General features: G+C 48.2%; 1 protein-coding gene across 4 annotated transcripts in view; it reads left to right on the top strand.

Annotated features, from left to right (window-relative positions):
- Nucleotides 1-658: 658 nt before the first annotated feature.
- TRPV2 (transient receptor potential cation channel subfamily V member 2) overlaps nt 659-23,593 on the top strand; it is a 35,714-nt gene continuing 12,779 nt past the window's right edge. The window contains exons 1-12 of one of the 4 annotated variants that reach the window (XM_053274945.1): nt 659-1,138; nt 1,549-2,478; nt 2,889-3,528; nt 3,942-4,289; nt 13,523-13,713; nt 14,638-14,771; nt 15,584-15,736; nt 17,735-17,875; nt 18,764-19,062; nt 19,770-19,946; nt 21,388-21,546; nt 22,704-22,799. In XM_053274945.1, coding sequence (XP_053130920.1) covers nt 13,535-13,713; nt 14,638-14,771; nt 15,584-15,736; nt 17,735-17,875; nt 18,764-19,062; nt 19,770-19,946; nt 21,388-21,546; nt 22,704-22,799 — 1,338 coding nt within the window. In that variant the 5' untranslated portion in view covers nt 659-1,138; nt 1,549-2,478; nt 2,889-3,528; nt 3,942-4,289; nt 13,523-13,534. Of the gene's footprint in view, nt 1,139-1,548; nt 2,479-2,888; nt 3,529-3,941; nt 4,290-12,455; nt 13,026-13,108; nt 13,188-13,522; nt 13,714-14,637; nt 14,772-15,583; nt 15,737-17,734; nt 17,876-18,763; nt 19,063-19,769; nt 19,947-21,387; nt 21,547-22,703; nt 22,800-23,593 lie in introns of those variants that run through there. The other 3 variants (XM_053274946.1, XM_053274947.1, XM_053274948.1) reach the window with 3 other exon arrangements.

The raw sequence follows: 23,593 nt of genomic DNA, 5'->3' as shown, positions 1-23,593 counted from the left end.
CTAAGATGGTGGCTGTCCGGAATGGAACGTGCTTCATGCATGTTAGGAGCTTCATGCTTCTGTAGTTTCTAAATGCCTGTGGGAGGCAGCATCATCTCTCAGATGGTGGCTGTCTTGGATGAAACATGCTTCACGCATGTTAGGAGCTTCACGCTTCTGTAGTTTCTCAATGCCTGTGGGAGGCAGCATCATCTCTAAGATGGTGGCTGTCTTGAATGGAACATGCTTCACGCATGTTAGGAGCTTCATGCTTCTGTAGTTTCTCAATGCCTGTGGGAGGCAGCATCATCTCTAAGATGGTGGCTGTCCTGAATGGAACATGCTTCACGCATGTTAGGAGCTTCACGCTTCTGTAGTTTCTCAATGCCTGTGGGAGGCAGCATCATCTCTCAGATGGTGGCTGTCCTGAATGGAACGTGCTTCACGCATGTTAGGAGCTTCATGCTTCTGTAGTTTCTCAATGCCTGTGGGAGGCAGCATCATCTCTCAGATGGTGGCTTTCTTGGATGAAACATGCTTCACGCATGTTAGGAGCTTCACGCTTCTGTAGTTTCTCAATGCCTGTGGGAGGCAGCATCATCTCTAAGATGGTGGCTGTCTTGAATGGAACATGCTTCACGCATGTTAGGAGCTTCACGCTTCTGTAGTTTCTCAATGCCTGTGGGAGGCAGCATCATCTCTCAGATGGTGGCTGTCCGGAATGGAACGTGCTTCACGCATGTTAGGAGCTTCATGCTTCTGTAGTTTCTCAATGCCTGTGGGAGGCAGCATCATCTCTCAGATGGTGGCTGTCTTGAATGAAACATGCTTCACGCATGTTAGGAGCTTCATGCTTCTGTAGTTTCTCAATGCCTGTGGGAGGCAGCATCATCTCTCAGATGGTGGCTGTCTTGGATGAAACATGCTTCACGCATGTTAGGAGCTTCATGCTTCTGTAGTTCCTTAATGCCTGTAAGAGGCAGCATCATCCCTAAGATGGTGGCTTTATTGTATGAAACATGTTTCATGCATGTTCCATTCTGCCCTCTGAAGAATGCTTTGACAAGAAGAAACAGAATTGGCACACCTTTCTCAAGGACCTCCATGCCTGAATATTGATGTTGGAACGTTTTCTCCTCCCAAGCGGCGTCTCTGGCAGGTAAGGCTGAAAGAGAAGTTTGGGACCAACAAAAAGAGACCTCTCAGGGTGTAGGAGATGATCTCACAGGGTGGGGGCAGGGGGGAGACCCTAGCTGTGCCATTGCATTCTATGATGGAGCTTATCATTAGAGGACGTATATCCAAAATATTTGCTCCAAATTTATTTGCCATGAATTGTCACAGGATAAGATAAAAAGGGGGGGGGAAGTGAACATTATCAACAAAATCTGATAGGAACCTTTAACTTTGCATTTAATTTGTGATGTTTTCTTGTAAATCTCCCCAGGACATAAGTTTGGGGTGGTATAGCAACAGGCTGGATAAAGAAATTATCATTAGCAACCTGCTAAATTTACAAAACAAAGATGTGATTATTCCCACTCCAAAATCTTTCTTCCTTTCCTCCAGATTTCAAGAAAGAACGAAAAGAATCTGAAGAAAGAACGAAAGGAAGCAACAATGCACGACAGAAGCCAAACCAGGGCTCCATTGACAAATGGTCCCTGTCCTGAATGGAACATGCTTCACCCATGTTAGGAGCTTCATGCTTCTGTAGTTTCTCAATGCCTGTGGGAGGCAGCATCATCTCTAAGATGGTGGCTGTCCGGAATGGAACGTACTTCACGCATGTTAGGAGCTTCATGCTTCTGTAGTTTCTCAATGCCTGTGGGAGGCAGCATCATCTCTAAGATGGTGGCTGTCTTGAATGGAACATGCTTCACGCATGTTAGGAGCTTCATGCTTCTGTAGTTTCTCAATGTCTGTGGGAGGCAGCATCATCTCTAAGATGGTCCCTGTCCTGAATGGAACGTGCTTCACGCATGTTAGGAGCTTCATGCTTCTGTAGTTTCTCAATGCCTGTGGGAGGCAGCATCATCTCTAAGATGGTCCCTGTCCGGAATGGAACGTGCTTCACGCATGTTAGGAGCTTCATGCTTCTGTAGATTCTCAATGCCTGTGGGAGACAGCATCATCTCTCAGATGGTGGCTGTCCGGAATAGAACGTGCTTCACGCATGTTAGGAGCTTCATGCTTCTGTAGTTTCTCAATGCCTGTGGGAGGCAGCATCATCTCTCAGATGGTGGCTGTCTTGAATGAAACATGCTTCACGCATGTTAGGAGCTTCATGCTTCTGTAGTTCCTTAATGCCTGTGGGAGGCAGCATCATCCCTAAGATGGTGGCTTTATTGTATGGAACATGTTTCATGCATGTTCCATTCTGCCCTCTGAAGAATGCTTTGACAAGAAGAAACAGAATTGGCACACCTTTCTCAAGGACCTCCATGCCTGAATATTGATGTTGGAACGTTTTCTCCTCCCAAGCGGCGTCTCTGGCAGGTAAGGCTGAAAGAGAAGTTTGGGACCAACAAAAAGAGACCTCTCAGGGTGTAGGAGATGATCTCACAGGGTGGGGGCAGGGGGGAGACCCTAGCTGTGCCATTGCATTCTATGATGGAGCTCCTCATTAGAGGACAGTATATCCAAAATATTTGCTCCAAATTTATTTGCCATGAATTGTCACAGGATAAGATAAAAAGAGGGGGAAAGTGAACATTATCAACAAAATCTGATAGGAACCTTTAACTTTGCATTTAATTTGTGATGTTTTCTTGTAAATCTCCCCGTGACATAAGTTTGATGTGGTATAGAAACAGGCTGAATAAAGAAATTATCATTAGCAACCTGCTAAATTTACAAAACAAAGATGTGATTATTCCCACTCCAAAATCTTTCTTCCTTTCCTCCAGATTTCAAGAAAGAACGAAAAGAATCTGAAGAAAGAACGAAAGGAAGCAACAATGCATGACAGAAGCCAAACCAGGGGCTCCATTGACAGAGGGTCCCTGTCCTGAATGGAACATGCTTCACGCATGTTAGGAGCTTCATGCTTCTGTAGTTTCTCAATGCCTGTGGGAGGCAGCATCATCTCTAAGATGGTCCCTGTCCTGAATGGAACATGCTTCACGCATGTTAGGAGCTTCATGCTTCTGTAGTTTCTCAATGCCTGTGGGAGGCAGTAGCATCTCTAAGATGGTGGCTGTGCGGAATGGAACGTGCTTCATGCATGTTAGGAGCTTCATGCTTCTGTAGTTTCTCAATACCTGTGGGAGGCAGCATCATCTCTCAGATGGTCCCTGTCCTGAATGGAACGTGCTTCACGCATGTTAGGAGCTTCATGCTTCTGTAGTTTCTCAATGCCTGTGGGAGGCAGCATCATCTCTAAGATGGTGGCTTTATTGTATGGAACATGTTTCATGCATGTTCCATTCTGCCCTCTGAAGAATGCTTTGACAAGAAGAAACAGAATTGGCACACCTTTCTCAAGGACCTCCATGCCTGAATATTGATGTTGGAACGTTTTCTCCTCCCATGCGGCGTCTCTGGCAGGTAAGGCTGAAAGAGAAGTTTGGGACCAACAAAAAGAGACCTCTCAGGGTGTAGGAGATGATCTCACAGGGTGGGGGCAGGGGGGAGACCCTAGCTGTGCCATTGCATTCTATGATGGAGCTCCTCATTAGAGGACAGTATATCCAAAATATTTGCTCCAAATTTATTTGCCATGAATTGTCACAGGATAAGATAAAAAGGGGGGGGGGGAAGTGAACATTATCAACAAAATCTGATAGGAACCTTTAACTTTGCATTTAATTTGTGATGTTTTCTTTTAAATCTCCCCGGGACATAAGTTTGGGGTGGTATAGAAACAGGCTGAATAAAGAAATTATCATTAGAAACCTGCTAAATTTACAAAACAAAGATGTGATTATTCCCACTCCAAAATCTTTCTTCCTTTCCTCCAGATTTCAAGAAAGAATGAAAAGAATCTGAAGAAAGAACGAAAGGAAGCAACAATGCACGACAGAAGCCAAACCAGGGCTCCATTGACAGATGGCCCCTGTCCTGAATGCAACATGCTTCATGCGTGTTAGGAGCTACAGGCTTCTGTATTTTCCCAATGGATGTGGGAGGCAGCATCATCCCTAAGATGGTGGCTGTCGTGAATGGGACATGCTTCATGCATGTTCCATTCTGCCCTCTGAAGAATGCTTTGACAAGAAGAAACAGAACTGGCGCACCTTCTTCAAGGACCTCCATGCCTGAACGTGGATGTGGAAACGTTTTCTCCTCCGAAGTGGCCTCTGTGGCAGGTAAGACTGAAAGAGAAGGATGGGAGGGACCAATAAAAATATATATATGTCAACGAGGGCTGTATTAACTCCTATTTGGATGTTCTTACTTGCTTATAAAGATCTTGAATATACAGTTTCAAGTGCTCTATTTAAAATTGTCTCCCTAGCAGATGTTCCTCTTGGGTTTTGTGCAGGCCTATTGAAAAGTGATCTTACTAAACAAATGCAGGGACGCAGGAGCTGAGGTCCTGCGGTCAGGGTGATGTGCTGGCAACCTCTCCCCTGTAGCTGACACAGTGAGGCAGGGACGCAGGAGCTGAGGTCCTGCGGTCAGGGTGATGTGCTGGCAACCTCTCCCCTGTAGCTGACACACTGAGGCAGGGACGCAGGAGCTGAGGTCCTGCGGTCAGGGTGATGTGCTGGCAACCTCTCCCCTGTAGCTGACACAGTGAGGCAGGGACGCAGGAGCTGAGGTCCTGTGGTCAGGGTGATGTGCTGGCAACCTCTCCCCTGTAGCTGACACACTGAGGCAGGGATGCAGAAGCTGAGGTCCTGCGGTCAAGGTGATGTGCTGGCAACCTCTCCCCTGTAGCTGACACACTGAGGCAGGGACGCAGGAGCTGAGGTCCTGCGGTCAGGGTGAAGTGCTGGCAACCTCTCCCCTGTAGCTGACACAGTGAGGCAGGGACACAGGAGCTGAGGTCCTGTGGTCAGGGTGATGTGCTGGCAACCTCTCCCCTGTAGCTGACACAGTGAGGCAGGGACGCAGGAGCTGAGGTCCTGCGGTCAGGGTGATGTGCTGGCAACCTCTCCCCTGTAGCTGACACACTGAGGCAGGGACGCAGGAGCTGAGGTCCTGTGGTCAGGGTGATGTGCTGGCAACCTCTCCCCTGTAGCTGACACACTGAGGCAGGGACGCAGGAGCTGAGGTCCTGTGGTCAGGGTGATGTGCTGGCAACCTCTCCCCTGTAGCTTCAAAATAAATATGAAAGCTTTCTGCAATATTTATTCATCATATTTATATACTGCCTGATACATGCACGCAATCCACTAATACAACAAACATAAAACAAAACAATTAAGATACTTTCACAGAATGAAAACATTTACAGAGTGTCACATTAGTTTGAACTCAAAGCCTGAGAACAAGTGTGTAAGTAAGTGAGAAGTTTATTGTTTTGACCACTGGCCATCATATGACATAATGCAGCATAACATAAGACATAACATAAAAGAAACACTCAGCATACCATGAAGTTACTTCAACAGTCTAGTTAAACTGAAACCAACTCTATAACGTAGGATAGAGCATGGCAGCCATAAATTACTCTGATTTTAAAAGAAAGTAAAGTAAAGGTGGCAATTTGTCTGATGACATATGGGAACACACATTCTTATAATAAATGGAGGCTTGAGAAAAAGGAAGGGAATTACCAGCTGAGAAAAGGGTAAAAGTTGGGAAAGGCTTGTTCTCTGGAGCTCTAGTGGGACAAACTAAACTGGGAGGGGCTATCCCTCCCGAGGCTTTTATAGGCTTGGCAGCTCATTGACAGAGTCCTCCGGCCTCTCTGGAACCACGAGATGATAACCCACACGAGATGTCTTCCACAAGAGCAGCTAGAAGAAGCCTTCAAGGTAAGTGCTCCTTTCTTATAATAATGGCACCAAAGTGAGGACTTTGAAGTCTCCTGTTCAAGGAGCCGATCTCCAATATTTTCTCTGCTTCAAGATCTAAGAAGTTTGGTCCATTGATTCTCACCCAAACATGTGAATAAACAGGTGTATCTTAAGGGTCTTTTAAAAAGCAATCAGGTGGAGAAGCTCTTATTTTTGACAGCAACTAATATGAAGAAAGAAGGCGAAGAATGATGAAAAGATTCTCTGCAAGGCGCAGCTGATGGGCAGTTTCATCCCTTATTCGCTTTGCATTTGTACTGGTTGTAATAAAATACTCATTTCACCCCATCTTGTACCAACTTCGTTTCATTTGAACTTCACTGCAATATTTCATTTCACCCCATCGCATATAAACACCCCATCTCGTTGATAAACATCTCTTGAACCCTATGATTTTGAAGTGCCACTCTCTTGGATAGGATGTAAATAGGATGTTTCCCTATTCCTTGGAAACCTGTGGTAAATCCTAAATACAAGTCCCTGGGGCTGCTCAAAGAGAGCAGTACATGACCGTTGGTGCCCACCATAGGGCAGTGAGAATTGGGCTGGTTTTTAAAATGGAGGCCCTGTTGGTTAAAGAGTAGCACGTGTCGTATGGCTGACCTGAGAGAAACTGAGTTCATGTGAAGTGCTTGACAATAAGCGCTCCGCTCTTCCGTTTCTGGTTCCTCCATTAATGCCAGGGACTAGCACCTTTTAGATCCCACTCCCTGTTCCTGGGTCCAAGTGTCAACAGAGCACCTGCTTTGCACGCAGAAGATTCCAGGTTCAACTCCTGGCACCTCCAGTTTAAATGGGTCTCGGGTAGCAGAGGGTGGGAAAGATTGGGGATCTTGAGGAATGGTTGCTCGTCAGCAACAAGACCTTTTCCCAGTAAGCTGGTGTGGGGACAATACTGTGCTGGGAAGGCCAGTATCCTCACAGTTGCTGGAATAATTTAATTAGGAGGGGGACTTGCTTCACAGACAGAAGCTTCTCGTCTCCATGACTGGGGCGGAAAACTGAAAGACAGAAGCAACTCTAAGCTAGAAAGAGAGAGAAAAGTCATGGGGTGGTGGTTCTAAGTCCTGTGAAGCTTAAACCTACACCTGGGCTGCACAACTTTGGCCCTCCCGCTGTTCTTGGATGACAGTTTCCATTATCCCCGGCCACAGTGACAAATAGTCAGGGATTATGGGAATGGTCTAACATCTGTGGAGACCTGTGTAGCCTTGCTCTACTGACTTCTCTTTAAAAGGTACCATTTTATCAGTTTTGCATCTGCTATTCTTTTGGGTCTGGAATAGTAGATACACTTCTCTTGAAAAGCCAGGCAGAAGGAGCTGTTTCTAACTGCTATAAAGTAGTGAAAGAATCTGCTGAACATGCCGAAGGTCCCAGGTTCAATTCCTGACACTGCCAGGGCGTATTTCACACAGCAGGATTTACTGTGAGTTCGAAGTTGCCCCCCAAAACAGACACAAAAAGTGGATGTTTTACCCTGCATATGAATCGGGCTACACTGTAACGGGAAATGACTGGCCTAGCAAGCATGAGGTTGCCGGTTCAAATTCAAATCCCCGCTGGTATGTTTCCCAAACACCTGATAACTGGGCAGAGACACACTCTCTTAGTGGTGGTGGGGGGAAGAGCGTGAGTTGTCCCTTGTGCTAAGCAGGGCTTCCCTTGGTTTGCATTTGGAGGGGGGACCACATGGGAGCACTGAGAGATTCCTCTTAGGGGATGAGGCCGTAGCTTAGGGGCAGAGCCTCTGCTTTGCATGTGGAAGGTTCCAGGTTCATTCCCAGGCGGCATCTCCAGGTGCCGCTGGGAAAGACTAGACTGTCTGAAGCCCTGGAGAGCTGCTGCCAGTCAGTGCAGATGATACTGAGTTAGGTGGACCAAAGGTCTGACTCAGTAGAAGGCAGCTTCCTATATGAGGGGCACACAGTGGGAATCTCCTTTAAAGTAGTGTTTAAAAGGGTGCTTAAAAAAACACAAAACGCCCTATTCATACAAACCCAAACAAAATGAGCAGCAGACCATAAAACCGCTTAAGACAGCAATAGTGAAAACTTGACTGACTACTAAAAGCAGAAGGGAGCAGTGTTCCCTCTACGAGGGATTCCCAGATGTTGTTGACTAAGATGAACATAAGATGTTCTTATCAACGGCTACTAGTCGGAGGGCCACCTCCAGCCTTGAAGGCAGGATGCCTCTCTGAGTACCAGTGTCAGGGGAGCAACAGCAGGAGAGAGGGCATGCCCTCACCTCTTGCCTGTGGGCTCCCCAGAGGCATCTGGTGGGCCACTGTGCGAAACAGGATGCTGGACTAGATGGGGAGAGAAGTTGTTGGTGTTTGGGACTGAGGCCGTAACTCAGTAGTAGAGCACCCCTGTTTGGGCATGCAGAACATCCCAGTTTTAAATCCTTCATATCTGCCGCTGGGTCTGGGAAAGACCCTTCTCTGCCTGCCACCTTGGAGAGCTGCTGCCAGTCAGAGCGGATGACACTGAGCTAGATGGACCAAGGGCCTGACTCAGTAGGAGGAAACCTCAGATATTCATTTTAGGAGACAGGGTTGTCACTCCAAGCATCTGCTTTGGATGCAGAAGGTCCCCCAGTTCAGACCCTGGCAGCATCTCCAGGTAGGGTTAGGAGTGACTCCTGCCTGAAACGATAAAGAGCTGCTGCCAGTCAGTGTAGACATTCCTGAGCTTGGTGGACTAAGAGTCTGACTCAGTAGGCAGCAGCTTTTTAGGAGGTGGGGTGTAGCGGCTCAGTGGCAGAGCATCTGCTTTGCACACAGGAGGTCCCATTTCCAACCCCAGCTGCATCTCAAGGTGGGGCTGAGAGAGACCCATGCCTGGAACCTCGGAGAGCCCCCGCCAGTCAGGGTAGACACTCCTGAGCTAGATGGACCCAGGGTCTGACTCGGTAGATGGCTGTCTCAGCTGTTTGGGGTCCCCAAACATGGTTGGACTACAACTCCCATCGTCCCCAGCCACAAAGCAGTTCCATTGGGATCCGATTTGTACTGGCTCTCCGAGGTGTGGAGTTGTGGAGTTAACCACAGCATCCTAGTGTTTTAGAGTTGGATGGGACTCCGGGCCTCTTGCAGCTCAACCCTTCCTCGGGGCAGGAATCTGTTGTTGTATCCCCAACAGATGGGACGTTCTGCTTCAGCTGTCCAGCCTCTGTTTGAAAACTTCCAGAGGAAGAGGACCTCACCATTCATGAGGCAGGCTGTTCCGCTGACCAATGGCTCTTACGCACAGAAGCTTCTTCCTAACGTTCCTAACCCTTTGCCCGCTGTCATGGTCCCAATCCAAACTGCATTCCCCACCCACTCCGGTGGCTGCTGTTTCCCAAGGGGGGAAAGGTTCCTCTGCTGGAGGGCCCTGACTCCTGGCCAGCTCTCCCCAGCTGTTACCTCCTTGCATGGCCCTGGAGGCTTTCTGCAGGACAAACGCCTTCTCTGCCGTGGAGAGGTCCAGCCAGGAATGGACGTCGCTCTCTGCCGTTTGCTGCCGGATGGCTTCCCAGAGCCCCTCGGCGAAATCTCCCCATTCCTGCTGGAGGAAAGAAGTTAACCAGTTAACGGGGCGTGGAGCTTTGCCTGTGAGATTCCAGCCTGCTTCTAGGCGTGCTGTTAACCCAGCCGGCTTCCCAAACTTGAGTCCCCCAGATGTCATTAAGCTAGGAACATAGGAAGCTGCCTCCTGTTGAGTCAGATCCTTGGTCCATCCACCTCAGGCTTGTCAGCCCTGACCGGCAGCAGTTCGCCAAGGTTCCAGGCAGGCGTCTCTCCCAGTCCTGCCTGGAAATGCTGCCAAGGACTGAACCTGGGCCCTCCTGAATGCAAGGCAGATGCTCTATCACTGAGCTACAGCCCCATCCCCTAAAAGGAACAAAAATCTTACAGCAAACCAGGAAGCTTCTTAACCCGGGGGTTTTATTTTATTTTATTTTATTTAGCATATTTTAATACCGCCTTAAACTTATGTCTGGATGGTTTACAAAAACAAAACAAAACAGAAAAGTTAAAACATTTGTTAAAACAAATAAACAACGACGGAGAACTTAAAACATTGGTTAAAATAAATGACAGCAAAAAGTTAAAACCTCACCACAACTTAAAATTTTGAAACAAGGTTAAAACTATTGAAATGGTATTTAATTAAAAGCCTGGATGAACAGATGTGTCTTTTGAAGCCCTTTCACTCGTATCTCCTCCGGAATTGAGGGGGTATGTTCATATATCAGCCAGATTTACCCCAAAGCCCCTGCGAGTTATCAGGGAGCAGTTCACACACAATTCAGGTTTTTTTTACTGCACGTTTGAGTGCAGCCTGATTTATATCTGAGGTCTAAAAAAAATTTCATGATTTGCATCATTTTGTGGGGACAACTTCGAGTTCGCCGTAAAGCCTCCCCGTAAACGTGCAGTGGAGCCTGCTGTGTGTCAAAACAACAAAGCCACAAAAAGAGAACAAACCATAAAACCAAGATTTTTTTTTAAGAGAAAAGAAAACAGTGAGATAAAACAACAGATAGGAGTAAAACTGGAAGTTTATTTATTTATTTTATTTACATATTTTTATACCGCCCAAAACTTATGTCTTAAATCCAGTTGAAACCAATTTAAAAGCATTCCTCATGAATTCTTTTGAAAACTAAGCAAAGAGGGAACATAGTAAGCTGCCATATACTGAGTCAGACCCTTGGTCTATCTAGCTCAGGATTGTCAACCCACACTGGCAGCGGCTTCTCCAAGGCTGCAGGCAGGAGTCTCTCTCAGCCCTCTCTTGGAGATGCTGCCAGGGAGGGAACTTCGATCCTAGATGCTCTTCCCAGAGCGGCTCCATCCCCTAGGGGGAATATCTTACAGTGCTCACACATCAAGGCTCCCATTGATTGACTACATGGTCACACATGTAGTCTCCCATCCAAATGCAAACCAAGGCAGTTGTTGCTTAGCAGAGAGGCCAATTCATGCTTGCTATCGCAAGACCAGCTCTCCTCCCTGTGTGTTTTGTGGTTTTAGGAACATAGGAACCTAGGAAGCTGCCATATACTGAGTCAGACCATTGGTCTATCTAGCTCAGTATTGTCTTCACAGACTGGCAGCGGCTTCTCCGAGGCTGCAGGCAGGAATCTCTCTCAGGCCTACCTTGGAGATGCTGCCAGGGAGGGAACTTGGAACCTAGATGCTCTTTCCAGAGCGGCCCCATTATCCCCTGAGGGGAATATCTTACAGGGCTCACATGTGCTCTCCATGGGGAAGCACCCCTGGGAGGGAATTCCGAAGATGGAGGCCACTCCTGAAGAGGGTCTGTCCTTGCATCCCACCAACTGGATGTTTATCAGTGACAACGCGGAGAGCAAGGCTCAAGATTAAGACCTGAGGACCTTGGCAGATGCATATCGGCAAATGTGGTCTGATCGATTCGCTTTGCTTCATTCAGGACCTAACATGACTCACAATTCATGGGGCTCCGCCCCTTTTGCATGGGTGAGGTCATCACGAAGAATCCAGTGCTTCTGAGCATGCGTGGTGTGCTTTCCCCCCCTCATCATGGGGCAGTCACAACCAATCTCTACAGACCGAAGAACAGGAGGGATGCGTGGCTCTAGAGTTATAATGTCCATTAGAGAGAGCCCCCAAACCTAGAAAGGACCTCCTATTGCTAGAAATGAAGATCTGTGTTTAACTGGGCAAGAGGAATTGGTTTCACTTCAGTCCTGAGATTTCTTCTCTTTGACTTAAATGTAAACAGTGTTATCAGCAAGAGGCCTTTATCTGGTTCTACCAATGAAGTCACCTCAAAAGGGCAAAATTTAGGATCTACTTGAAAGATTATTTATCTCGTTCATATATGGGTTTTACTGTGGGAGCTTCTGGCTTCAAATACTAACACATTTTGGGCCTCAAAACCAAAATAAATATCTTTCCCCCACACCTTTGAATTTATTTGGAATTCTGCATTTGCCTTCTCAGAAACAGAAGGTGGGCAAGGTATGGTAATCATCTGATTAATATTTCCAGCATGGAATCCATGAGCTAAGTAAGCCATTTGTTTTAGCTGTCGTCGAAATCTTCCGGTAATTTGCTAATGCATATCTTGGCTGGAAGAAACACTAAAATCGATCGGCGTACATACAGTACAGTTAAGGGATGGGTTAATTATTTCACTTATAATACCAGCCAACAGAAGATTAACATTGACAGAAGACCCACCACTGCGCAGACTGCAGCATATAAGCATCTTCCGCGCTCATGAGGACTAGCAACTTGTGTTGGACCCCAGATCTGTATGCGCACGAGCATAACGTGTGCAGCCCCAATGAAAGATCTCTAAATGGGAAACCCCAAGAAAAGAACGAGCAAGAGAGAGAGGCCGCCCTCTCTGTCTCAAAAGGCTTGCTTCTGATCCATCGATGCACGTGGTCCGTCTGTTAACACGGTGGTTTTGCTGACTTCCGCTTGTCACAGCGGCGGCGTTGTCAGAGGGAGGAGAAGCGTACTGGTATTTCTGAGAAACTGGCATCGGGGATGGGTGTGTCGGTGCCGATATCTGGCCCTTTGGGTGTAGCTGTGGCTTCTCTACAGGCCTTGTGACAGACTCAGGGGTCAAAGGCACAGGCTGAAGAATGAGGATGGAGTCTTGTCGTTAAGGGATCTTGTGACTGTTCCTCCAGCTCGGGCAGGCAGAGGTTAAAGGAACAGATGTTAGTCATGCCCCTGCTTCTGCTCTGAACCGTAGAAGGGTGTCACTTCTCTAATATTCTCCTTGTGGGAACAAGCAACCGCTTCCCACATCGATTTGCGCAGGGCTGCAATCTCCACATTTCTGTAAAAGCTGCCAGCTTGGGGATCCATAGGTTTTCCTCGGTTTGCCGCCCTGAAACCAGATCTTCAGCAGTGGACGTAGCAATCCTCGCCTAGCTTCCACCGCCAACAAAAGGTTTTTTTTTTTAAGTCGCTGGTGGCGATGGCCTGTTGTTTTTGCAAGTAACTGAACGTTGATGCTGTTTGTGCCAGATTCTGGAGGAGACTTCGGCATTGAAACGGCGTGGAGCAGCCCTGCAGAGTGAGTATGTTGCTAACCGTGACTTGCTCTTTTTAACTAGGTCAGTTTTGTGCCAGAACTCAAGCCTGGAATGTGTGGGCAAGAGTATCCAGTAGCAGGCAGAAGGTCCCAGCTTTCTGGCAGATTAGGAGAGGCTCCTGACAGGGACCTTGGAGAGCTGCTGCCAGTCAGTGTAGACAAGAATGAGTTGAATGGACTGAGGGTCTGACTCAGTATATGGCAGCTTCCTAGATTCCTAAGATGTTTGTTTTTTTTTCTGCTTGCAGCCGTGAATGTTAGGGGAACCTTCTGCAATAAAATGTGGTGGCTAGTTGTTGGGGTGTGTGTGTGTGTGTATGTGTGTGTGTGTGAATTCTGACATTTAACTTGTAGCTTCTTCGTTTTTATTTGGGGCTGCCTGCCATGATTCTATGGCGTGTTGTGTTTGTGGGTTCTGTTTTGATTGCAATCCGTTTGCTAGGAATAACGAATTATTCTCATGGCATTCTGTTTCCTTACCAGCATCTTTCAACAATGCAGACCCATGAGCCATTATTAGAAACGTCCGATAGTGTTAAAGAAGCAGCAGCCTCTGAGAATCAGACGGGCCGAACAGAGGACGAACCATGGCCACTGGACACGCCCTTCCAGAAGGAGAGGGAGCCCTCCCCGAGGATCAAGATCAACCTTAATTATCGCAAGGGACTTGTTGAGTAAGGAGCTGTCTTAGAAGTAACGATTTGGCCTGTCGTTCCCCAAACTTCTGATTTATTTCTGAATTAATTTTAAAGTTGGTAACAAGGGATTACCCTTCCTCGGAGCACTCTCCCATGTCTCTGCATGAGTTGCTGTACTGGATGTGCCTCCCAACTGGTAGGGGGCAAACCCAATGGACCAATTCATTTAGAGGCTCAACGGGCATAAATAAAGCATGGGAGGTTCAAAGCTCTCATGCAAGTTCCAAGTGTAAGCTTACCTGCTGTACATACACAGCACAATCCTCCATGCAGCTTCCTAGTTCATTCTTACCCTCTCTGTACAAATGCTGAGCAGGAACCTTGCACAATTTTTGCAGCACCACCTGCTGGTCAGTTCTTTCATTCTGAGAAAAACCCACCCGTTCCCATTAAAACGTTTGTGGCGATGAATTAATTCAAGCTTTAGGGCCATAATGTACGAAGACTGTACTGTAAAGTTCCAGTCTGGTGAAGGAATATGGGGAGTGGGAAATATTTTGAAAGGAGAACCCACTACCCCGTGGAATCATTCCTGCATATGGAAGGGGTCTTATCCAGGGAGAGAGGACTGGTCCATGTCCTGAAGGCTCACAGCCTAAGAACAATCAAAGGCCAAATCCTGCAAAAGCCCCACCCACTGCCACAATAAAGTAAAGTGTGCCGTGGAGTCGGTGTCGACTCCTGGCGACCACAGAGCCCTGGGGTTGTCTTTGATAGAATGCAGGAGGGGTTTACCATTGCCATCTCCCGCGCAGTATGAGATGATGCCTTTCAGCATCTTCCTACATCACTGCTGCCCGATGTAGGAGTTTCCCATATTCTGGGAAACACACCAGCAGGGATTTGAACCAACAACCTCCTGCACAATAGGTCTGCTCTAACTGTGTTTTCCTCCCACAGCCCAAATGACCCGGATCGCTTTGATAGAGACCGGCTTTTTAGCGCCGTTACCAGGGGTAACCCGGAGGAATTGGAAGGCTTGAGTGACTACCTGAGACGAACCCGCAAATATCTCACAAACTCTGAATATACAGGTAGATGCATGCTCAAAAGCGCTGGTGTGGCTGTATGCAAGAATAGGCGAGCTTTTAAGCTTCACAGAATTCTTGGTAAACTTGCTGAGGATTGGTGGGGTGTGTTGGGAATATAAAAATGAAATGGCATGGTCAGGGATGATCGGGGAAATGGTGCTATTTGTTGCTAATGGCATCAAAGACTGTGGGAGGGCACACATTTATTATTTATGGAGTGCCTGTTCAAAGCGAGGAGAAGATGGTTCTCTGCCCCCAAGGGGCTCCCAATCACAGGGGAGACCTCAGCACTTGGGAGGGATGCTATGCTGGGTGGAATGGGGACTGTTGCTCTCCCCCTGCTAAATATGAAGAGGGCCACAACTTGAAAAGGTGCCTTGGCCCAGTTAGCAGGGGAAACTGACCTCACAAACCAGCCGGTCACCAGCGCCAACTGGATAGGTCCTAGACTCTGAGCGAATTCTCCCAGTCAGTAACCTGCTGGCTGTATTTTTGCACCAGGTGAAGCCTCCAGTCACTTTTCAAAGAGCGTGTGGACTGCATTGTGGTAGTCACACTTGGACTTTTTTGTAAATTGTGGATGATGCAAGTCATTTCATGGCACTAGAGAAAGACCTGCTGTTCTGGCAGCTCCAGGTCTTAACACCCACATCAGTTTCGGAGGATGAAGACAACTGAAGGAAGCCTGGGCGGGTACGCAGCTGGGGGAGTCTCCCCTTGCCCTATTATAGTGGCAGGGAAATCTGTTACCCCACACTGGAGCTGCGATGTGGAGTTGATGGGGCTTCTGTGCTCAACATCCTTTGCTCTTCTAGATGGCATCACAGGCAAGACCTGCTTAATGAAGGCCCTGCTGAATTTAAAAGGCGGGAGGAACCCCACCATCCCACTACTGTTGCAAATAGACAAGGAGACTGAGAACCCCAGACCACTGATCAACGTTGCTTGCCGGGATAGCTACTACAGAGGTGAGAACTCCTGGAGGGGGGATTTCAATCCCCTCCTCCTGTCTATTATGTTAGCCACCGTCCCTGTTTTGTTAGCCAAGGTCTGCAAAGACTGGAAGGCTTTGGGGGCGGGGGGGGGGAGTCATTTCGATGTTTGAGACCTAGCCCTATTTTGTTCTGTTTGATTTTATGTCGGCTGGAGGGCTGGGCTGGTGGTAGCAAGCATGCATGGACCCCTTTGCTAAGCAAGGTCCACTCCTGGTTTGCATTTGAATGGGAGGCTACATGTGTCAGCCCTGGCACACTTTCCAGATTGGACACTACAACAGTGTCACTACATGCCTGTTAAGTGTGCTTCTGTATTCTCTGTGTATTGACACCGCAATCCCTGTGCTGTCAGCAAGGTGGCCACACACTTAGTTTGGGTTTTATTGCTGCATTATAATCCTACAACGTTGTAAAAAAATGTATATATATAGCTGCATTTTCCCATTGTAGGATGGTTCTTGTAGCCACTTAAGGGCGTAGTGGGGAAGTAACTTGCCTAGCAAGCCAGCGGCTGCTGGTTCGAATCCCCGCTGGTGGTTTCCCAGACTGTGGGAAACACCTATATCAGGCAGCAGCGATATCGGAAGATGCTGAAAGGCATCATCTCAGACTGCGCAGGAGGAGGCCATGGTCAACCCCTCCTGTATTCTACCAAAGACAACCACAGGGTTCTGTGGGTGCCACGAGTCGACACCGACTCGATGGCACACTTTACTTTACCTTTAGGATGGTTCCTGCAAGCTAGAAAAAACTGCTCCTCCTGCTGGTGGATTTGCACAGCATCCTTTATTTACAGTTTCAATATGATTCTGCTGAGCGAAAGTAAACTATGGCTGCGTTACCGTGTAATCTGTAAAGCGCCACTGTAAGATCTTCCCCTTAGAGGATAATGGGGCCGCTCTGGGAAGAGCACCTGCCTGCTTGCATGCAGAAGGTCCCAAGTTTGCTCTCTGGCATCTCTAGATAGGGCTGAGAGAGACTCCTGCCTGCAACCCTGGAGAAGCCGCTGCCAGTCTGGGTAGACAGCCCTGAGCTGGATGGACCCAGGGTCTGACTCAGTATATGGCAGCTTCCTAGGTTCCTTTATGAGATGTAAATGAATATAAAAATTTGAATTAGGAGAGTGTCACTCTCGCCTTGGCCAACTGCAAAGGGATCAGTGCCCACATTGCTGTAATCTTAATTTGTTTAATTGTAACCCACTTTGTGGGAGGTGGTTGCTAAGCCAGCTAAAAATATGCTAACTTGAAAATCTAGGGCTTATTTTTATTTATTTATTTTACATATTTTTATATTGCCCAAAACCTGCGTCTCTGGGTGGTTTACAACAAGATAAAAACAACATTTAAACATTAGTTAAAAACAAAACCAAGAAATTTTAAACACAACAATTTGAAATTTTTAAAACAACATTCCAAAACAACATTAAAAACAATCAAAACAAAAGTGCTGAGTTCTAGACAACCTTCCTATCTAGATGTTACATCTAGAGTGGGAAAATGTAACTCAGATGTGGGCAACAGGCATCTTAAACCTGGCCACCTACACATTAAAAGAGACCTCAATCCATTATACACAACCACACACCCACACCCACCCATACTGCTGAAACAGAATTAGCTTGACTCAAGCCGGAAATACAGTACGGAAGTAGGCCCGCGGCGCTATCTTCACCGGTGACTCAGTGGGGTGCCCAAGACGGGTTTCTCAGAATGTGTCTTGCATGGCACAAACCAAATCCCCACTTTCAAAGGAAGTGGGTACAAAGAAGGAATATATAAATTAATCACTGGCTGTCTAATTGCAAGGTGCTAGTTTGATCTTGCAATTTGCTGCTAGCGACGTGCTTTTCAAAGGCTGTGCATGGTATTTCTCGGCATTGCTCAGGACGTCTTGTTTCACAAGCGACTGAGGAATTTGCAGGCAATGCTTCTGCAGGCTTCTGTGACAATTTTCTTGTTGCTACCGTAGGTCATACAGCTCTCCACATTGCCATTGAGAAGAGGAATCTAGATCTAATCCAGCTCCTGGTGGAGAATGGTGCTGATGTCCACGCCAGGGCTTCTGGCAAGTTTTTCCAACAGAGGAAAAAAGGAGTCTGCTTCTATTTTGGTAAGCTGATATTATGATCTCAAGTTTGCTTTCGCATTGTTGCCCCGGGTGAGCAAGCCTTCTCAGTAGTGGTCCCGGCCCCTCTGGAACTCCCTGCCCCTTTATATTAGGCTTGCCCCTTCCTTGTTTAATTGAAGTTTTGTTTTTTTAAATCCCAGCAGGCCTTCCCCTAACTCTAAACATTTATATGTGACTGCCTTATCTTCATGATTGACATATCCTGCATTTCTGTGGTTTGGGAGGTTGCGTTTTTTCATTTTGCTGCTTGCCACCATGAATTTGTGTATGAAGAATGGCAGCATATAAATCTTCTACATCCATGAATGAACTGCACAACTGTGACTCCCCCTCTTTTCGTCTCCTACGTGTTAGTGTCAGGACACCACACCGAAGTATTTGGCAAACTCCCAATCTGAGCTGAGATTTATGCATATGTTTGCCACACGGACATAAATACACGTGTCACACAGGGACATTGGAGCTGGGAATGATGGGCCTGTAGTCCAACCACAGATGGGCACTTTCTAGATTACTGGCTACAACAGCAGTAAAATGATTCAGCCCCCAGAATCTCAAACTCCTGACAATGGGAAAATACAGCTACTTTTTTTGCCACGCACATGCAACGTGGCAGCATTATATAACGCAAAGATAACCTCCAAAAGAAGGCATCGGAAATGTGGATGGCACCTTGCGGTGTCACACAACAGGAAGTATGGAAGCACACTCGGGAGATCCGTAGTGACACTGGTGTAGCCTTTAGTCTGGGAAGCGCCCTGGAGAATCTCGGGTGGGCCACCCCTGTGGCTGAGCCGTTCTGTTTCATTTCTGCGGAGAAAGCCCGTCTTCCTCCCCAAGGGCAGCTCTGATCTCTCTCTTTCTCGGCAGGCGAGCTTCCCCTCTCCTTGGCCGCTTGCACCAACCAGGCGGACGTGATCCAGTACCTCGTGCATAATCCTTACCAGCAGGCCAGGCTGACGGAACAGGATTCCCAGGGCAACACGGTCCTCCACGCCCTGGTGATGGTGGCCGACGACACGGAGAAGAACACAGAGCTGGTGATCAGGATGTACGACGAGGTCCTGATCGAAGGCTCCAAGATCAACCCCACGTGGCGGCTGGAGGAGATGATCAACCAGAAAGGGCTGACCCCTTTGAAACTGGCGGTCAAGACTGGCAAAGTAGAGGTAATTTGGCAGGGACCTTCTGTCTGTTGCAGGCAGCTTCTTCTTGGCGTGGGTGACCTTTTCATGGGGCAAGGTGAGGTCCTCACTATAGGAACATAGGAAGCTGCCATATACTGAGTCTGACCCTTGTTCCCTCTAGCTCAGTATTGTCAACCCAGACTGGCAGCGGCTTCTCCCAGGTTGCAGGCAGGAGTCTCTCTCAGCCCGATCTTGGAGATGCTGCCAGGGAGGCAACCTGGAACCTTCTGCTCTTCCCAGAGCGGCTCCATCCCCGGAGGGGAATCTCTTGCAGTGCTCACACATCCAGTCTCCCATTCATATGCAACCAGGGCAGACCCTGCTTAGCTTAGGGGACAAGTCATGCTTGCGATCACAAGACCAGCTCACCAGTGTTCCTTCAAAGAGGGATTCCCAGATGTTGTTGACTACAGCTCCCAGAACCCCCAACTGCAATGGCTTATGCCTGGGGATTCTGGGAGTTGTAGTCAACAACATCTGGGAATCTCTCTTAGAGGGAACACTGGTCCTCACCTCTGGTGGTGGATTACGGAAGGTGTAAGGGAGGTCAGTCTTTGTTTTATAATACCCACCTTGGACTGCAGGGGAGGCAAGATCTGAACGGGGGTGCGGTGGAGGGGGGCTTGACTCTAAGCTACAATGCCATGCTGGAGTCTGGGTCCCTGAGAGCTTCTGTTTATCCTTCATAGATTTTCAAGCACATTCTTCACCGAGAGATCAAGGACCCGGCTTTCCGGCATCTCTCGCGCAAGTTCACCGAATGGACCTATGGGCCCCTCCAGATCTCTCTCTACGACCTGTCCTCCATTGACAGCTACGAGAAGAATTCAGTGCTGGAAATCCTGGCCTATAACAGTGACACCCCGGTGAGCTGGAAATGGAACTCCCCTCCACTTGAAAACAGTTGCTACACACTGGAGCCTTCACTTGATGGCTTAGTGCTGGTGTGTTTGGGCAAGGTTGTCACTGTGTTCTCTCTGTGTGTGTGTGTGTGTGTTTCAGTGTTCCCTCTAACAGGGATTCCCAAACTATGTTGACTACAACTCCCAGCATCCCCAGCTGCAATGGCCTTTGGTTGAGAATTATGGGAGTTGTAGTCAACAATAGCTGGGAACACTGGTGAGGGTGCTGAGATAAAGCCTTGCAAATTCTAGCTCATCTCTGCTGGTTTTAAGCTACTTTTTCTGAAATCACAAGCAAACAAGGAGAGGCACTGATGTAGAATTATTAGCATGATAAAAGGGATGCTTTCTCTAGAAATGCAGATGTAGCTCTCCAGTATTCTCTCTCTCTCTCTCCACCCCCCCCCCATTGGCTAGAAGGAAAACACGGAGGCAGGCCATGTGAACTTGCCTCAAAAGCAAACCCGAGAGCAGAGGGGAGGGGCTGCTTCCCTCAATGCCGCAAGTGTAATTCGAAGTGGCTTCGCTCAACATTTACCCCGCAGCATGAAGCCAGGTGCAAATAACTCCAAGGCGAAACCCTGAGATTGACTCGTTCATTTATTTATTTATTTATCAGATTTATCGGTCGCCTGATTTCCTTAGACTCGAGGCGGTTTACATAAATTAAAACAACAGCTGGGGTGGGGGGAGAAAAAAAAGGGGGTGCGCGCACACACACACACAACTGAAAGCCTGGCAGAACAGATAAGTGTCCAGAAGCTTCCTAATGGACAGAAGGGAGGGGGCATTACGAATCTCAGAAGGCAGGGTGTTCCATAAGCAGCGTGGTGTAGTGTCTAGAGTGCCGGACTAGGACCGGGGAGACCTGAGTTCAAACCCCCATTCAGCCATGAGCCTTGCTGGGTGACTCTGGGCCAGTCACTTCTCTCTCAGCCTAACCTACTTCACAGGGTTGTTGTGAGGAGAAACCTAAGTGTGTAGTACACTGCTCTGGGCTCCTTGGAGGAAGAGCGGGCTAGAAAATGTATAAATAATAAATAAGGAGGGGGCTGCAAAAGAGAAGGCCCTCCCACGAATCCGGACCCCACGTACCTCCCCGGGGCCCGGAACTCTGGGAAGGCCCACCTGGGACAACCTCACAGGGCGGGTTGGAGTTGGACGGGAGAGGCAGTCCTCTCCCAGATTCTCCCAGATAGAAGATTCTCTTCTAAGCCGAGGTTCTGCTTGGAATTCTCATTGGCATTCCACTCTGGAGGAGTTGGCGTCTCCAATCCAGTGTCCCTCGAATCGGGGTAGGGGAAGGAAGGGAGCCGTGTGGCAGTTGGTGCTTGGCGTGTCCAAGGGTTACGATGCCTGTGTTGAAAGAGACACCTTGTCTGTCTGTTGTTTTCCACCCACACAGAACCGGTACAAAATGGTGGCCATGGAGCCTCTGAACAAGCTGCTCCAACGGAAGTGGGATTCCTTTGCGTCCCAGAGATTCCACTTCAGTTTCTTCTTCTACCTGCTCTTCATGTTCGTCTTCTCGGCCGTTGCTTACCACCGGCCCGTGGATGAGAAAGTACGGCTTTGGGGATCCGGTGGGGTGTGTCGGTGTGAAAGGGAGGGCAGTGTTTCTTGTGTGCCGTGGACAGGTGCCCTGGATGCCAGACCTCGGCCAGTGAGTCGCTGGACTACAACTCCCATCATCCTCAGCCTTCACCTATTGTGGGTGGGGATGATAGGAGTCGGAGTCCATCATTCTCTGGGGAGCCAAGGTTGAGCACCCCGTCCAATGGATGTACCATATTTACCCAAATAGAAGACTGTGCTGAATTTAAGATGCCCCTCCACACCTAAGAAATGCAGGTTATAGCTGAGGCAAAGCCTAGAATGCTACCTTGCCTTGCCCCATGCCCCTGCGTGAGGCCAGCCTCCTTCCAGGACTGATATTTGCAAGCTTTGAGAGTGGTGTGGGGAGGAGGGGAGGTTGCCAGCAGCCTCTCCCTCTCCTCCTTCTCCATCCGCCTCTCCTCCTCTTCCTCTCTTCTTTTTCCTCCTCCTCCTCTTTCTCTCCTCTTCTTCCTCCTCCTTCTAATCTTCCTTCTCCTCTTTCTCTCCTCTTCCTTTCATCTTCCTCTTGTCTGTCTTCTTCTTCCTCCTCCCCACTTCCCCTCTTCTTCTTTCTCCTCTTCGTCTCTTCCTCCTCCTCCTCCTCTCTTCTCCCTCTCCCTCTCCTCTGCTTGTGCTTCTTGCAAGCAGTTTGGAAGGCACGTGAGGCAAGGCGCTCCTGGCAAAGCTTGGCAGGGTCCAGTCCGTCCCAAAGAGCTGGTCCAATGGCAGCCGTGGCGTGCATCTTGCCATCCGGCTGCTGAGCCCCTCCCAATCTGCTGCCTGAGGAGACCGCTTCCTCTCGCCCCATGAAAAGACCGCCTGCAAGCTTGATCTCAATAAGACACAGGGACATGTTGGTGCTGGAGCTAGGAAATCCAAATGGTGCTCAACTCCCCCCCCCAGTGGCAAAATATAATAAAATAAATAAAATGGGATGGGCAGTTTGGTGCCTCCCCAGTCTGCGACCTCCGGTGGTCTGCCTCACCTTGTCTAACAATCTTCCAGCCCTGGGAAGATGATGCAGGCTTCTCGGGTGGCTGTCCCCTTCTGTCCATGCGTTCGCGGCCTGGGTGGGTGCTGGAGAGTCCATGGACGTCTTCCTCCTCCGTTTTTGTATCTTCACAGCCTCCTTATGCAGTGACGGTTTCTGCCGGAAGTATCTTCATGCTCCTGGGCCAGATCATTGTCTGTCTTGGAGGCCTTTATCTCTTGGTTGGTCAGGTAAAGTATCATACCCCTGCATCTATATTCTTGGCACAGGCGAGACTTCTCAGTGGAACTCCCTGCCACTTGATCTTAGGCTTGCCCCAAAATTTTAAATGAAAGCTTGCTTTATTTCAGCAGTGGGCCCTCCTATATATTTCTTATACATTGCCCTGTTTTAAAGATTGCCTTATGATCCTCCATTTCTGTGATCTTAGAGGTTGAGTTTTACTGTGTTTTACGGTGGGTTTTTAAAAAAAATGAATTGTTGTAAGCCACTATTAATTCACTTATGAAGAATGGCAACATATAATTTTTTAGATTAAATGTATTTCTGCTGTGCTGTAGGTAGACATCAGGCTATGGTGATTCTGTGATGCCACAGAAGCACAGAAAGCCAACTAAGTGTGCAAATGGGTGCAGAATTCACCCTCTTCTTAATCTCTCCTTTCATAGTTTAAGTTTCTAGTCCTCATGGTTGCATGTCACATGTGGGCAACAGTTGCTATAATCTCCGGAGTGGCTGAACAAAGCTTCCAGTTTGGGATGGGGTGTTATGGCCTGCATAGCTCCTGGCCTCCTCTCCCTGACTAGCAAAATCCAAATAAATTACACAAACCTGTAAGAATGGCAGACTAGGTCACACAAAAAGCGTGCGAGCACTCAAACCTGCTTCATTGGCCCAATTTATGCAGTCCGCGGAAGTGAGCTTAGAGGACACACAGCCCCGTGGTAACAATTTTTGACACAAAAATATAGGAACCTGCTTCATACTGAGTCAGGCCCTTGGTCCATCCAGCTCAGTACTGTCT

This window comes from Hemicordylus capensis, chromosome 12, assembly GCF_027244095.1.
Source record: "Hemicordylus capensis ecotype Gifberg chromosome 12, rHemCap1.1.pri, whole genome shotgun sequence".
In the NCBI taxonomy this organism is placed as follows: Eukaryota; Metazoa; Chordata; class Lepidosauria; order Squamata; family Cordylidae; genus Hemicordylus; species Hemicordylus capensis.
Note: the sequence above shows the minus strand (reverse complement) of the source record. Positions and strands in the feature narration are given on the sequence as shown.